The sequence below is a fragment of the Lingula anatina genome, chromosome 8 (assembly GCF_051362555.1).
Source record: "Lingula anatina isolate TDL-2025a chromosome 8, LinAna3.0, whole genome shotgun sequence".
Lineage (NCBI taxonomy): Eukaryota > Metazoa > Brachiopoda > Lingulata > Lingulida > Lingulidae > Lingula > Lingula anatina.
Genome location: NC_141774.1, coordinates 15395675 through 15411878, shown reverse-complemented (window position 1 = coordinate 15411878; position 16204 = coordinate 15395675). Strand labels below are relative to the sequence as shown.

General features: G+C 38.4%; 1 protein-coding gene and 1 long non-coding RNA gene across 2 annotated transcripts in view; one reads left to right on the top strand and one right to left on the bottom strand.

Moving 5' to 3' along the window:
• The window catches only part of LOC106168923 (uncharacterized), a 38986-nt gene extending 23528 nt beyond the window's left edge, over positions 1 to 15458 (top strand). Inside the window, exon 5 of the long non-coding RNA XR_015330818.1 lies at positions 15320 to 15458. This is a non-coding gene — a long non-coding RNA (uncharacterized LOC106168923). The remainder of the gene's footprint in view (positions 1 to 15319) is intronic.
• Positions 11271 to 15464, bottom strand: LOC106179310 (uncharacterized). Its single transcript, XM_013562882.2, has 6 exons — positions 15307 to 15464; positions 14674 to 14746; positions 13654 to 13717; positions 12936 to 13075; positions 12694 to 12721; positions 11271 to 12074 (listed from the first exon to the last, which is right to left on the bottom strand). Exons 1-6 carry the CDS (start codon positions 15413 to 15415, stop codon positions 12000 to 12002), a joined length of 489 nt encoding a protein of 162 aa, XP_013418336.2. The 5' UTR covers positions 15416 to 15464; the 3' UTR covers positions 11271 to 11999.
• Positions 15465 to 16204: the final 740 nt, after the last annotated feature.

Below are 16204 nucleotides of genomic sequence, written 5' to 3'. Positions count from 1 at the left end.
TTCCAATTATTTTTTTCTATTTTGTTGAATAAGGTATAATGTTTATTGCGTGTCAGTTTCCAAACGTCGTGCAAAAGGCCAATGATCATTTTAAACGTGGTGTGCTTATATAGCATTATATACAGGGCGGTGTAATGGCACTTATTTTGAACTGCGTGGAAACATCTCACAGAAAGTTCCTTTTTGGTGTTGCTTTATGTTCACGATAAGCTGTTACATGCACAAAGGTGCCAACCGTCCTGAAGGTTGTGGGTTCTTTTAACCTATCTTAGTAATGATCTATGCATTACATATACTAGGTTAAGATAACGAGGTATTACCAGTATTACAAATACAACAACGGTGGATTTTACGCTTTTTCCTACGCAGCATTACTGGCTGGCCCATCGAAAATGGCTTATGTGCACACCTTATTTTCATTACTTATTACCTGCGTAGGCCTATATCACTATTCTGCTATAACTATATTGCTATTTATATAAGCTATAACTGCCAGCGCATGTGGTGGTTTTCTGCTCAAATTGTACGCTGCTTTTAAAATACGTCTCGTTAAAAAGAGCCACGTGTATTTCTTTCAGTGTTCCTTGAATTAGAGCAAACTGCATACATTAGTTTATGACTTAAGAACTGCTGTTGAAGTCACGAATCCACGGAGGTTTCGGACTTTTTAGAACAGATGTATCTCAAATACTTCCGGAACGACTTCCGAAGTCCATATATGGCAAAGTTGAAGACGGGCACCAACAATTTAACGGACACAGTGAAGGGGACGAGATACACGACCGCCTTTCGGAAAGAACTCGGTAGTTTCACGGACAGTGCCATCATGGCCAGGACGACATCTACCGGTATGTTTGTCACGACGAATACCATGATTAGGATAATAATAACAATGGTGACCTCGCGGCTAGGTTTGGTGGCGTTTTGGAGTGCGTCCCCGACACGTCTATCACTGGCCCAAACAGTTAGGAGGATCCGGACATTGGTGTATACCAGAATGCAAAGCGGCACCACAGAAACTATCACCAGGTGGAACCCAAACATGTAGACTTCAGTAAACATGGGCCACTTCTTCAGCCGCATGCGAAAACACGAGCCACTGGCGCAGGGCGCTAAGGTTGCAGACTCAAATGCAAACAGCCTTGGCAAGTTCATGGCTAAGGCAAAAAGAACCAGCCCAGCCACGCGACGGCCCCATTGTTTCTTCTTACAAAATGTCAGCGCTAATGTGGACTTGCACATGATAATGAATCTGTCTACAGCTATATAGACGATCAGGTATTCGGCAATGAGATTAGCCGACTGTAGTATGTACCACATGTACGGGAAAACCTGTAAGTAGACATAGATTGCGCTTTCAAACCCATGAAAGACGGAGTAGAACCATCGTACCGAGAAGACTGGAATACTTGTGACTGCGTAGGCGGACTCGGCCACTGTTTGGCAGATGAGAAGAAATGAGGTGGAGCTGAGCTGCTTTGATTCCTTGACTAAACCGTGTATTAAAAGACCGCTGAGGACAAGTCCCATGATGCACAGGAATAAATTTGTAACGCCACCGGTAGCGAAGAAATACATATTCATTTCCGCCGGCTCCGGCCCGGTCTCGTTGTTGTAGACAATGTTTATAAAGTCTGAATTGTTTCCTTGGCCTGTCTCGTTCATTCTGGCGATGAGGTGTTTGAATTATTATGCGGCAGTTAGTTAATGTGTCTCCGGGAAGTTTTTTCGTTCTCCGTTAAGATTAAATGTGAATCATCCACTGAAATCTAAAATCGTCTTTTTATGATGAGGTGTGTATTTTTTCCGCTGCACTAAAAAGCTCAAATTTGTTCTATGTACAGTTCCAAAATTGAAAGTGTTCCTCGGATACAGAATCAGATACAGAATTTAGTCTCTAGGGTGTCTTACTAAATCGACTGTCTCTTGTTTAAATCAATAACAAAATTAGTGGCATAGCGAATACCTTTCTCGTCGTTGAAGGTCTTCTGCTTTCAAGGCAGCACTTTTTGTGCTGATTCACAATGTAGGAAAAGTCAACCTTCGTCCTGAAATGGAAACCGGAAATTAGTTTTCTTATACTGCACTGCTTTGAAATGGTTTCACAGTAGAATTATTCATGTCTATCCAATCTTGGATGAGATTTCCCTGGTGAACAATTATTTCCTGCTAAGTATGGATGACAGTTTCGTAAGGGTGTTTTTTAAGTTTTCTGTTGAATTCATATTTCTAATAAAGGGTTCAGATGGAAATATCTTTTTCCAAAATAATGTAAAAGCAGTTATTCCTGTTCACTGAACTATTTTATCTAACTTTATTACAAGGTGGCATACTTTTTTTTTCAGTTTCACAGTAATTCTGTTATATCCTTACGACTTTCGAAGCACGGTGTTTTATAAGAACAGTTTAGATTTTTACACTGACCATTTAAGGTTGGTACGGTAAAAACGGAAATGATGCCCTTGCTGACATCAAACTGAAACGTGTGTGCGTGCCGTTTCCAAGTTCAATTTATAGACGCTGTGCTACAACTGTTAATGAAGTCTTGAGGGTAACAGTAGAATAATTGACACGTTTCTGAGCCCGACATTTAAATGAGAAGATTTTTTGGTAAATTTCGCGAAACAGTTTCTTTGCACCGGGACCCCATCATGTTAAAAGATTTCAAAAATTAAATAACTTAAAAATTATCTTTGTCCTTTTCATACAAATCTTTCTTGTTTTCCCAACTTTAACGTAAGTTTATCGAGTTGGGTTGTCAGTCCTATATATGACATGACGCACTATATTTTGTTTTTGATACTGCTAAGAATATTTTGCCCTTTCCCGTGTGGGGCCGATTTAGCAAAAAGAGTAATCCTATACTTTGTACGCTGGCGTGTTGGTCTTTCAATTGATTTGCCTTAATGTAATTATTTCTCACTGAATGTAAGCAGACATACATGTACCGTATACAATTGCATTCGCAAAATATGCAAAGCATCAGGCAACGTGCCTCTTTACATTGGGGTCATAAAAACGTGGTGATAAAATGTCATTTAAAATGATACAAGGGACTGTGGTGTTAAATAATTTTTAACTTTTAACAAACAAATGTGTGCATCATATCATCTAAAATTGATTTATTGACACGTCTCTATGTTTTACTAACTCACACAATAACAAACCGAGCATAAATGTTCTTGCAAACGAAATTTTAGATTGCATCAAAAATTATAAATTGACTTTTATTATAATCGCTGGTATAGCTTAGGTATTATTATCAATGGAAATGTGCTTTACTGATTTAAAATTAATTTATGCCAACCAACACAAGATACTAAGTTGCAATTTACAAAATAGACCTGTAAACGAGCGATTTTTGTAATCGAACGGATAAAGAGGCCATATGGACCCTAAAAACACCCAGTGATTTAAAAAGAAGGTATGTAAACACTCCGGCACCTGAACGGTGATCTATGTTGAGCTTTCTACATTAAAGTAAAACTTGTAATCTGTCCCTGTAACTGACCAAAGGTGATATGATGAACTTCAAGGTCAAAATTGCACCTAAATAGCTGCTTGCACAATAATGACACTTCAGATCCTTTAAAACACCTGTCAAACTAATTAAAATATCCATTGTTTGACAATCACCTTGAAAATGTATAGGATTAAAATTATGAAATAAAAGGACAAAAGTTTGTCAATCATTTGAGGTAAAGGCCAATGTACACCCTAGCTGTGTTTTGTGTGTATTCAAGCCAACTAGATGCTGATTTGCAATACTAATAGTGTACATATAATAATACCCCTATAATTATCAAAAGCATTTTTTCTAAAACGCAATCACTTTGAAATTATCAAACTGATGAACGCTAGGCAAATCAATCGAAGTTCATTCAGAGGTGCTGTCAAATTGCACTAAAAAAATAGATCAATTTCTTCTAAGTGCCGTATCAGTTTTGTGTCAATGACATTAATCCATTTTTCTTTATGATATAACCATGCACTCAATTCAATTGGAAACAACGTTCTAATTCTTTTAAAAGAAAATGGATTAATTTGGGTAAACGTTTTCCGTGCGTGAGGATTTTTTCCATTTACTGGTTAGATAATACGGAAATAAACAGTTTGATGCTTTCCGATCATGCTGTCGCATCAAAACACTTCGGTGTTGACTTGCTAATTCCAGCTGATGGCTAGACAACTGCATTTTAGGGTGAAAGATCTCAACAGTTCTCTTTCTATACTATCTGTCAACGCTGTCTTATCGCCAGTTTAAACACGACCATAAGCACTGCAGTCCAGTGCTAGGAAACTTTCTTGAACGGCTTGAAGGACATTGAAGAGGCGAAATAACGCTTTCGTTTAATGCAACTTTTACAAAAATTTACAAAAAAAAAGGCCAAAATACTGCAGCTTTCGTTAAGCTAAGAAACTTGTTTCCTTTTTTCAGTATGTTAAAATGGCCATGCTTCCTCTTCATAGCATGGTATACTGAAAACTAAGGTGGTATTATAAACCATGCAGTAATGAATTGTGTACTCTAACTAACCATGTAGAATGTATTACTTTTCTTAATTTGCATTTACTACATTTTATGATATGACAAAAAGCGAATGAATGTAGGAATATAGCAAAATTGATAATATCGCTTTTAGTGTTTCGATGAAATGCAAATACTTTCTATCATTATGTATGTCAGATAACACTCTCACTGCATCCTCTCTCGATCGAGATTTGCCTCGAACACCTCTGGTGGGCATGTCCACAAGAGTTTGACGTTCAAGGTACCGCCGTGTCAAATATTCAAGGCAGCGATCTGGCACAGCTGCGAATAAAACGATACAGCACGTCATCTGTTCGTCATCTTTTCCATACAGGCATTTAACTATTTGCTTGCAATTGCATTTTATGACTGGTTAGCATTCGTCGCGGAATGGGTTCCAGGGATAGGTCATGCCCCTACCTCCAGCCTCAGACGGCTCTTTTCAACCGTGCTCCTGCTAAAATCAGTAAGCTAAACGACACAAAACTAAACGTCTTTGTTTGCATTACTGTGACCTACATGTGCGTGTTACAGTAAAATTATCCTAAATCATATTTGCTGTGTGAGACAAGGCAAAGAAAATGTTCTCATCTGCCCCCCCCTCCCCCCCCCCCCCCCCCCCCCCCCCGTTCGGACCCCCTTAGCAAAATACTAGAGCCACTATTGTATGCTATCAGTTCACGTAGTTCAGTCACCCATCAGGTAGATGATAGCACGCAAGAGCTTTCAAGGATAAAGGCATTATATTTCCTTATCTGTGCCCTGGTCTGTTTCCTTAAATCCATCAATTATTTGGCCAAATAACGCGACAAGCTACGAAGATAAATATGTACACGCTACTATCCTTCGGTTGTTTCCTTATAGACGGTAGTATAATCAGTAAATCGCAAAATTTACAAGGATTAGTGTTTTACTTTTTGTCATACGTTTCACAGTCTGTTTCCTTGAAGACAAGAGTTATGTTATTAGTTACCTAGTCAGACTAGTTCTAGGCACAAAAGTGATTTTGTTGTAGGGAATATATCTGACAAATAACTAATGGAGAACATCCGCATATATGTATCTTCTGACATATAAAATTACTCGTATTGCCATAAAGGCAACAGGGATAATGTATTTCTTTCTTCTCTAATGACAAAGCATAGAAAAGCTTTTTTTGTAAAATTTTTAACGCGCGTTTTATGCTTAGTCAATAACATATTACACTTACTTCTTTGACACCGGAAGCCAAAATGTTTTGCTCCGTACCAGGCTACCGAGGCTCGCCTCGAGAGATTTTGGTTTTCCCAACCCTTCTGTCCTATAGCTCTTCGTGTTAAAAGCGCACACAGACCCGACCGTGGTCTCTGGTCGTGATTTCTTTCAGTTACAAAGCTCTAAGTAATACTCGTCAGGCCGGCTTAGTTGAAATCCTGCGTGAAGATTTCCCCTGTGATTTTCAGGCTAATATGTCAGAGTTCCAGCAAGTTCCAGAAACTCTGCGCAATCGTGAAGCTAATGAGCTGAAAAGAGAATCTGCCGTTATATCAAGTCACAGTGGCTAATTGCAGCGTGTCTTGTTTTTTATTGGTCAACGGTAACGGACAGCTTCCTGGACCTCTTTCTGAGAGTCACTTCACGGACTGACTCTGTGAATTGCACACGAAGACCCCTCTCGCTATCGATGATGGCGTTATATTCATATCACTGTAGTGGACTAGCCCACTTTGACGGTTCCTACCATTCAATTATGCTACACGGTTTAACTACCTTTCTTTCACAAGTTGAAAAAGTTCTCCACGGGTTTGCTGTCTGCTGCTTAGCTTTGTTTAAAATTAATCGGTATTGTCGAGCTCGAAAAATCCGTTTACGTGATTTTCTTACATAATGGCCGCACTGGATAGGTACCTCGATTTGTAAGGACTTCAATATGATCGTACATTCCATAGGGCAAGCTGAAAAAGTATGTTTGTTGGTAAGGTGATAGTGTGTGTGTGTGTGTGTGTGTGTGTGTGTGTACGTGTGTGTGTGTGTGTGTGCGCGCGCGCGCGTTTGCGAGTGTGTGTAGGGCGTCCGTGCATGCATCTTTGTGTGTGTGTGTCGCGTGTGCGTGCATGTGTGTGTGTGTCTGTCTGTCTGTCTGTGTGTGTGCGTCGTGTGTGCGTGTATGTTTGTGTGCGTGTGTGTTGTCTCCCTGTGCATTACCTTGCCTTGGATGATTTTGTGTCATATTTGAAGAAAGTTGCTTCGGTGAATCAGTTTTTTTAAACTAGTAACCGTTTAGATATGCTCCATCCAGACCCATCGAAAAGAAAATGTTAATAAGCCTTTACCCTTGCAGTATCTAATACCTGCTTCCTTGTTTACGGGCATTGTTGTTCAAAATGATAAGAATGATAAAAACAAAGTTTAAGTTATCTAAATATGCACCTTTAATTGAGGCCATTTTGCTGTTCCTTTCAATATTCTCATCATAGGCGACATAATAAATGTGTTATTGTCGTTGTTTTTTCAAATAAAATGGCCTTGTTAATTGGAGGGCCTGAAATGAGAAAAAGTTGGGGTAAGAAAAACAAGTAATGGGTGAAAAAAAATGAAAATGCTCCTTTTACTGAGGCCTTTTCCATTTTTGATTCCAACATAAACTTATTTCCAGTGACATTTGCCCTGGTTATACATTTCTGATGTATATAATTCTTTGTTATAAGACAGTGACCGGTCTTTGGTGTTCCATGACTATTAAGGATTTTACGGGCATTTGTTACCGTTCCTTCCCAAGTATTGCAATTGCATGCTGTTTAATACCTGCTGTTTCTGAACGACAATTTTGCACGCACTCCTATATGCACTTACGTTATTAACTCGGGAACCATAGTTCGCTTGCATTTGCTTCAGAAACAGGTCCTGGAAAATTTCCAGGCGTTGGTGATTGCATAACACCTGGAATTCTTCTCTGACACGCGAACATGACAATACGAAAACTCATTACAAAATAGACCTAGTTGCGTGTAGCTCATACCTATTTCCTTTGGTTTCTTTCTAGGTACTTTTTTGAAAACGGCACTTGAGTAAATTGCAAGTTCAAACTTGCTTTTGTGAAAACCTTGACATCCGACGCACGCGGTGATTCAATGCGTGGTGCGGAGTTTCAATAAACGAGGTGATTAACTGGGAAGAATGAGAGTATTTTTCTCCGTCAGACATGTTGGCTCACGATTGATTGGTGCGGTAATTGCCTTGAGGTTGTCTTTGGGGGAATAAATCTACTGATAAGTGACAGAACGATGGCTCAGCTCGAGAAGTTGCGTTGAATAAAGTGCCCGCGGCAAGGGGTCATGTTCAAAGAGAAGGCCATGAAACTGAAGTCTGAAGGCAACACGTTAGCAACTATATTGAAAAATATTCGGGAAAAATTAAATGCACACTTTCAAAGAACCCATTTGAACCTAAATGAGGTTAAGATGAAACTGTCATAGGATTCTAACCAAAATGTATCTCTAATCCCTACTTTTTTTCAATACAGTAGTTAGCAGAATCAATGGAATCAGTGTCTAAACGCAAAAAAGTAATCAATTTTTACCATATAATCAGAAATACAATCTTATTTAGATAATATAGATATTATTGCTTGATGATCTCTATTTTATTAGATTCAACTGAAAGAAGTTCAAATGAAAACCAAACTTGTATGGAGATTAATACTGTGAGTGGCAAAAAATCGACATAGTTCATGTATCAGTGGGTCCGTAGTTTGGAATTTGGTGGAATTTGATTGAAGATGTAGGGCGAGGAGTTCCACAAATAAAACCAACGATATTATTGCAAATAAAACCAATACCTTTATATTATGCTATGTCCTGTATATAGTAATAGACCTGCCTTCATTTTGAAGCTCTGACAATTATATGATCTGGCCTGCAATAATCACATGGCTAGATGTCGTGGGGGGGGGGGGGGGGGGGGGGGTTCATAGGCTAATCCTCTCACTTCTTTCAGCTATGACCCCATTTCCAGAGGGGTTCACGCTAAATAGCTGTCAGCCGAGCGGACACGAAAGTTAATTACCCCCTTACAGCTTGTAGTAGGCGGGACGGACATTTAAGCCGGATTATCTGACAGTAATCTAGTGAGACTCCCCGCGGGGATAGATCGATCTAAAAGCTCTGGGAATACAGCCTAAGTCTATCTTGCTCGCAGGAGCAGTAGTCTAAGTGCCCCCACCCCCACCCCCTCCCCCACCCCCTCCCCGCCCTCTTCCTGCCACTATTTTCTTTTCTCAGTGTTTATAAGCCCCTCCTACTCAGCTCTCTCTCATTCTTACACACACAAACACATACATTCATACATACATACACAAACACACAAGCACGCACGCACACATACATGCACACAAACACACACACACACAATCACGGACAGACAAACGGGCAACGGCTTTTTCCAGGTACTTTTTACATTTTATACTTTCCCAAAGTGAGATTGACGTGCTTTGAAAGCTTTATTATAAGCCTAACTCAAAAAGACGATTATTTCTTGGAATAAAGCCAAACAATCATAAGGATTAATGGTGGTACACGGGAGATGCGTCTTTGATTAAGTAGGAGCAGCGCAGAAGGCTAAAGAACAAAGATATCGTTTTTTTTTTTCTGAAACACTTCAAGTTCAGAAATGAGCTATAAAGGAGGAAAATTCTATGAGAGGAAATTAACGGAGTTTTGAAGAAAGGAAGAAATTTTAAGCAGAGGAAATTAACTGAAGTTTGATGGAGGGAGAGCGTTTAATGTAAAAGAGATAAATTGGTATCTTCATGAGTATGCGTGTGGAAGTAAAAGAAAAATATATTGTCCAGCACCTGCTGGGATAGCCCAAGTCCGGAGTAGACAGGTTCTCCAACTCAACCAACTGATATTATATACTCCTTTTCCACTAACCCATTCCCTTAGACACCAATGGTATCGACCCAACTCTGGGAGGATTCTAGCTGAGTGCAATAAGTTTAACTGATTGGCATGCCTCCTCTTGGCGTTCAGTAGGATACAGAAAAGCTGGTGATTATACGAGTACAATGGGAACAAGAGGGGGCGTGTTATTCAGTTAAGTTGATTGCACTCAGCTAGAGTCCCCGCAGAGTTGGGTCGAGCCACGTAGACTGATTGTTTGTCTATGGAAATGGGGTTTGAGGGCCTATTCAGAACAAACTGATCCGTGGACTAACAGAACAGGGGATCATATATGACCGACCTACTTCAAAGCTTGCTGCAAAATTCCCTAATAGACAATGAATAGATTCCCCGCGGGGATTGGGCGGTTAGCTTTCAAGGGGGTCGGCCATATTTGATGTGCGGATCAGTTAGTCCACGGATCAACTTCTGTTGTAAATGCGACCTCGGAGCATAAAAGACACAGAAGCACAGAATGCGTGCTCTCGTGACAGGCATAGTCAGATTATCCTTGATTCTAAGAATTATTTTTCCTTATGCCATCTCCACATCCATGTTATTAATTTGTTTGTGACAAAACGACTATCCACACATGTCAACGACCGCGATATTCTCAAAGCAAACTTATTTCGCCCCCTTAGCCGGGAAATCACTTTTTCCCTTTCTGATTCTATCAGCAAGAACTGTCGCCTTGTTGCCTGGAACCTATCGATAATTGTCATACTTGAACAATTACGGCCAAGTTGAATTTTGGCTATAAGTACACTTTTTGTCGTAAAGTGCCTCGGACGCTGTCGTTAATTATAATTATTGCTATCATCATCATCATCATTTGCCATCATTCACTTGGTATGTGTTCTTACTTATCTTTATTAGGAATAATGAGACAAAAGAAACTCTGCTGTAAGCATGTTGCTGCTGCCTCCGTTTACCAAAGAGCGAAGAAGGATATCTTTCTGCAATGAGAGCATAGTAGACAGAGCAGCATATCTTTAAACTGGCAAAATCTCCCTTCATTGTCATTATCATAGTAAATGTAAATTTATTAAAATTTTTAAGTATAAGGTCGCATTCACAACAGGTGCGCCATCCTTGCAGTGCCTAGTAATTAAATATCGGAGCCGTTTAAGCTTAACCTTAATGCTGTGAACGTGACCTTAGTGCAAGGATCAGATTGCAGAGCGTTCATTTCTTGCCAAGCGAATGTGACAGGGATGACTGCCCACAAAGAACACTGGTCCATTCTGTTCTAATTTACTAATACGGGTGACATCCGTACCATATATTGACCCTCACCCTTCCCGCTGAAAGCCTTATGAAACAAAAATCAAATGTAGAATTCACCGCCGTATGACGTAGTTACAGTCAGTTATCGTTAATCAAAATATACATTGTCGATTAAGGAGGATAATTCATTCTGTACAGCATATCTCTTTTCAATGTCATATCTATGAAGGCGTTGTAGACTGTACCTGATAAACGAAGAGGTTAGGAGACGGTGGGTCTGATTCATAAAAAAATTTTAGAAAAAAAACTGTTAGACTACTTTGGTCCTAGCTAAAAGTCCAGTTTTAGTTTTATAAAATGCGATAATGCGTCAGTTATTAAGATAAAGTTGTGATCAGCTTATAAGGAATTATTTCTTTTTAAGACGAAAAAAATATTCTATTTCATTGGAGCATCGTACAGTTCGCCTGAACCGAAGTTGACTCAAGTTCCGGTCTAAATCTCTAGACCAACGCTCAGTCAAAAATCCTGAAACAGGATCCATCGTTTGAAAATCAAAATGAAAGAAAAGATAAGATAAGACATCACACAAATAACAGTAATTACAGTTTTATTCGCAAAGAGACATGTAGTGTTATTTCAAGTAGAGCGTCTTTAATGTTGCTAAGTATAATCAGCTGTGTAATTTCTGTAGAATCGTAGACGTTGTTTTTCCAATAGCTTGTGTAATAGACTGATAATATAGACCTACCAGCCTATACTTCTTTGCCTGCAATGCCTGATGAAACCCGACTGTAAACAGATGAGGTATTGGTTGGGAAGTTATCATTTTATTTCTGAGGCCCTTGACAAGAGAGATTTTTAAACTTCTCAATTTTGAGCCACAGATAGATCTCGCTACGAAGTGACAGATTCCGTCCATATTGATAAACATGTTATAATTATACAAACAAAAAATATTTTGTTGACATACATTGAGTCGCTTACGTAAGTGAGGAAAATGAAATACCCTTCTTCTGGTTTAAAAATGACAACTGACCTTATACCCGTTGTTTCAAACTGAAGCCATAATTAAGAGAAAATAATTAAACGGAACTAATCAAACGAAAATACTTAACCGACGTTTATTTGCTTTGTCGTTACAGAGATAGGAAATCTCCGTTTATATCGTTTATCCAAACATCAAATAAGTCTCCAGCTACGTATAAGACACATGACGCACAAAAAAACACAATTTTTCGTAGCTGCCTCTTCCGATTAGGAATTTTAATCGATCGGCAAAATCCTGATCAGAGAGAGAGTCACGCTGATCGTCTTTGCTATTATTGAAAGATGAAGAAATCCCCGCACTGGTAGAATACTGCTGGAGCCTTAGGGTTCATCGTAGTGTAACGTACCTAGAATATAAACGGTAATAAAATCTATTACTTCTTTTGCAATGTAAACTATAGCAAAATCCATTAACTATTCAGCAAATGAGACGCATAAGGAAGATTATATTTACCGCGTCCTGCTCTCAAAAATAAAATTCATTTAGTAGATAAACAACTAGAAAAGTAATAGAATATAGTTATAATATGGACAAATGCAAAATATATAAATTGTTGAATAATATCTAACTGAAAAGCAGATTTATTTGAAACTATCGGTCTACGTGGATCAATTCATTACGCGGCGACTCTCGCTGAATCCAATCAATTTTACAGATTAACACGCCTCCTCTTGTTTTCCACGTACTTGTATAATAACCTGTTTTTCTGCATTCTTTTCAATGCCAGGAGGAAGCGTGTTATTTTGTTAATCTGATTGCATTCATCAAGAGTTCCCGCGGAGTTGGATCGCTCTACGTAGACCGATAGTTTCATTGGGAATGAGCACAGAGAACATTCCTCGTGAACAAGATTAGAAAGCACACTGAGTTTGAAATATTATTTAAAGTGTATCTATGTTATTACTTTTTTTTTTTTTTCGCTTTCAGAGACAGCAACTCACAATTGTTTGAGACAACGTACTCACCTGTATGTAACGCAACTTATGGCCATGCCTGTAAAATAGATAAATAAAAGATAAATATTATTATAACTTCATATCTTGTTATCTTAAGAATATTAAAATGAAACATTTAAACATATTGAGTACCCAATTTAATAAGTGAATAAAAATTAAAAAAAACTTAAGTAATCTAAATGAACTTAAACTGGGGTAGGCAAATTTATAGTCTTGGGAAAGAGGTAAATTTTATTCGTTTATTTACTTACTCATTCCTCGGAATGGTGACATTGATGGTGTAGAGGTGAAGGGAAGGCTCTCCTCTGTCCATGATACGAACGAGATCAATGATGGTGTCATTCTCGTTCGGAGACACGGCCATGGTACCTATGGCGATGTCAAAATGGCCCTGTGGATACAATATAGGTATGCCAATATCAGTAAATATAAGGAGACAATTCAGCAAAGTCCCGGATGTGGTTTCGGGACACAGGCGTCGTTTCTATGGAGATTTCGAAGTATCTCTATGGAAACGAAGGTGATAAGAAAACAACCCGAATGTGGATTGAAAACAAGATGACAAGAAATATCCAGCAGCTTTTAAATAATAATAATAATAATAATAATAATAATAATAATAATAATAACAGCACAAAAAGCACATGGAAGTGTTTTGATAAAATTTTCAAGATATGTTATATTATAATTGGGGCAGATTTCGTTGGTGATCAATTAATTATAAAAGTAGTTAGCTAGCTCATAGACTGAATAAGGTACGCGGTCTTTTACTAAAACATTTTGACACGCAACGTAGACTGCTAAAAATTAATGACAAACTGATTTGACTGAACTCGTATTGTAAAACCGGTCAGCAAAGGATTCCGTCTCATGAATGACTTAGCGGCATTCTCTTGGTCACATTTAAAACAATCGTAGAATATGCTCGCGCAACCAATCTGTCACACCAAACGCAATGGCTAGTCTTACCGGCGAGGTCTTCAAATAGTGATCGAGATTTTTCTGGAAAGTTACAGTGTAGTTCATCCCATCTCTGAAAAGAAACGAAAGTTTATCACATTAAAAACATAACGTACAAAATTTCATAACAACGAATACAAAATGAATATAGTTTTTCTTAATTACACCTCAATCTGCTTCAACTTCCTGCTCAAATTGAAATTGACCAGTGTTACAGATAAACCGCTGTGTCTTACAAATCTTTTTGGTGTTGATATAAATGCTGCAGATATAAATGCAGAAGTTATTATAAATATTCATCCGAAACCTTCTTTCGACAATGGTGCCGCCGTCAAAACAAAAGACAAGGTAGAAAATGGTTATATAATTTTACGCATTCAAAGTATAAACTTTAAAATATTATTAAATTAAGTATACATACAATAAATAAAGTTAAGCTTTGCAATGTTAATCTGAATTTCAATTACAAACATTTGCCACGACTGGTACAGCAATCTAAGCTTATGGTAATGTAAAGTCGAAATGATCGAGCCATTACCGTATAAATTCCTATCTACTCCCCGATAAAGTGATGAGATACGATGAAACATTTGAAGCCAAAACAATTGTAAACATGGAATGGAAATACAACAGTTAGAGGCTTGGGTAGGGTTGATGGCTTTTGGAAAAATATAAAATTCAGAAATAATAAACACTTTTATCAATTTAATTACTTTTTTGTGCGAAACCGGTTCTAAAACTTCGTGTTGGTTGGAGACAAGTCACGTGACATCGGGACGCAAAACGTGACTTACGGCCTGGTTAATAAATTAGAATTTAGATTTTCTTTATTTCAGAACAAAGGTGAATTTACTGTGGATCAATCACTCTTTAATATCTCGCTCCAACCAATATCACAAAGTCGAAATTCCTCAGTCGGCTATCCGATTTGAGCCGTCTAAAGCTGAGACCGAGAACTTATGTGAAGACGATCCTCGTAATGGATTCTTAAACTTTGTTTTATCTAAAAGGTTTGAGATGTTTACTAACCTGATCATCATGTTGGGCTCTACTGGCTTAACTCCCCCACACGGCGGTGTCAACCTGAGGCAGTCAGGAGATGCTGGTAATATGATCATTAAAATGAAAATAAATCAAAATAGACACATATCATGTTAAATCTATAGATGCCAAAGTGTATGGATACAAGAACTAAGAGTACCTCGGATAAGTTGGAAAATAAAATAGAAATTTATTTGAATTACGCCACTATTCAAGGTAGGCAAGGTTCATAACTTGCAGCTAATACCGGAGAAAAATAGTCCCATGTGTTTTTCTCGAGATAATTATTTTGAGTTGCATTATTTTACAGAATGCGCAAGAGCTTGTTTCTGCGGAGTTTTGATTATTTACTTATCGCCTACGATCGTAATATATTAAACATATGACTGCTAGTAATTATAATCAGTCTTGGTCTTAACATCTACTGTCTGCATGAATCTTAATGTCATCATCAATAAGCTTCAAAAAAGATGGTAGCTGCGGATTTTGTCTTAAAAATTCAGAGCATGCACAAACAATTCAGAAGAACTAAATGATTCATCAAAAAATAAATCGTGCGTGAAAATTAACAGAATTTTAAGATAGTTTAATAGTAGTAATCGAATTTATTGTTGTTTTCACCTGCTTTGTTCAGACCAAGCATGGAACCTCTCTGCGGGGGGCTGATGAGGCACAGATGACAGGCGACCACGCCCAATACCGCCAAGAACACGCCCACAATCTTCAACATGGTGAAGTGAATTCAGCACGGGACTGTCCGCAGAAACCAACAAAGCAAGTGAAGTAGCCGCAAACCGTTCCAACGTTGTGCTGCTATGTCACAGAATGATAGGACGCCGCTCTATATGCGAGTCATGAACTACTATGCACGTGACTCAGAATTATCTGCGATGAGCTTACAATGACCCCTCGTTCTGTGATATGGCGTGCCCTTGACCACACATATATCATATTGAGCAGTCAACATACACGCCTCTGTAATACAGCCTCTTTTTCAATACACATTGAGAATTTGGCGTGAAATTGATACTTTGCTCTCTTGGGTGAGATGGAAGCTCCTATCAGAAATGGGCGGAGGCCTATCTTTATTTGCTGTTTGCAGTCACACGACAAGTTTTAGAGTAAACTTTTCCTGGGTCAAGGCCTTTCGCCGGTCTTGTGTTTGAATAAGGACGCAAAAAACTCAGGGCAGCACTGTTACAACTAACAAGATATCAGTGATGTTTGTTGCTTTCTTTGAATAAGACAATGCAATTCACCACAATAAACAGTTATAAAGCGGAATAAAGTGCTGTATTTCTTTACACTTTAAAAGGTGTTTAGTGGTCCCTCTGTACACAGAGCCAAATTATATTGCATTTTAAAGATCAGTGATTATGGAATTGGTGAAAGAGATTTTATTGATAAAAAGACCATAAATTATCCTTTTAACAAGTACGCTTATGCTGCTTTACCATGGACACGGACTATCTTAGAAGTCCAGGCGGTCCATCTAGTACATTGTGTTGGAACAACAAAC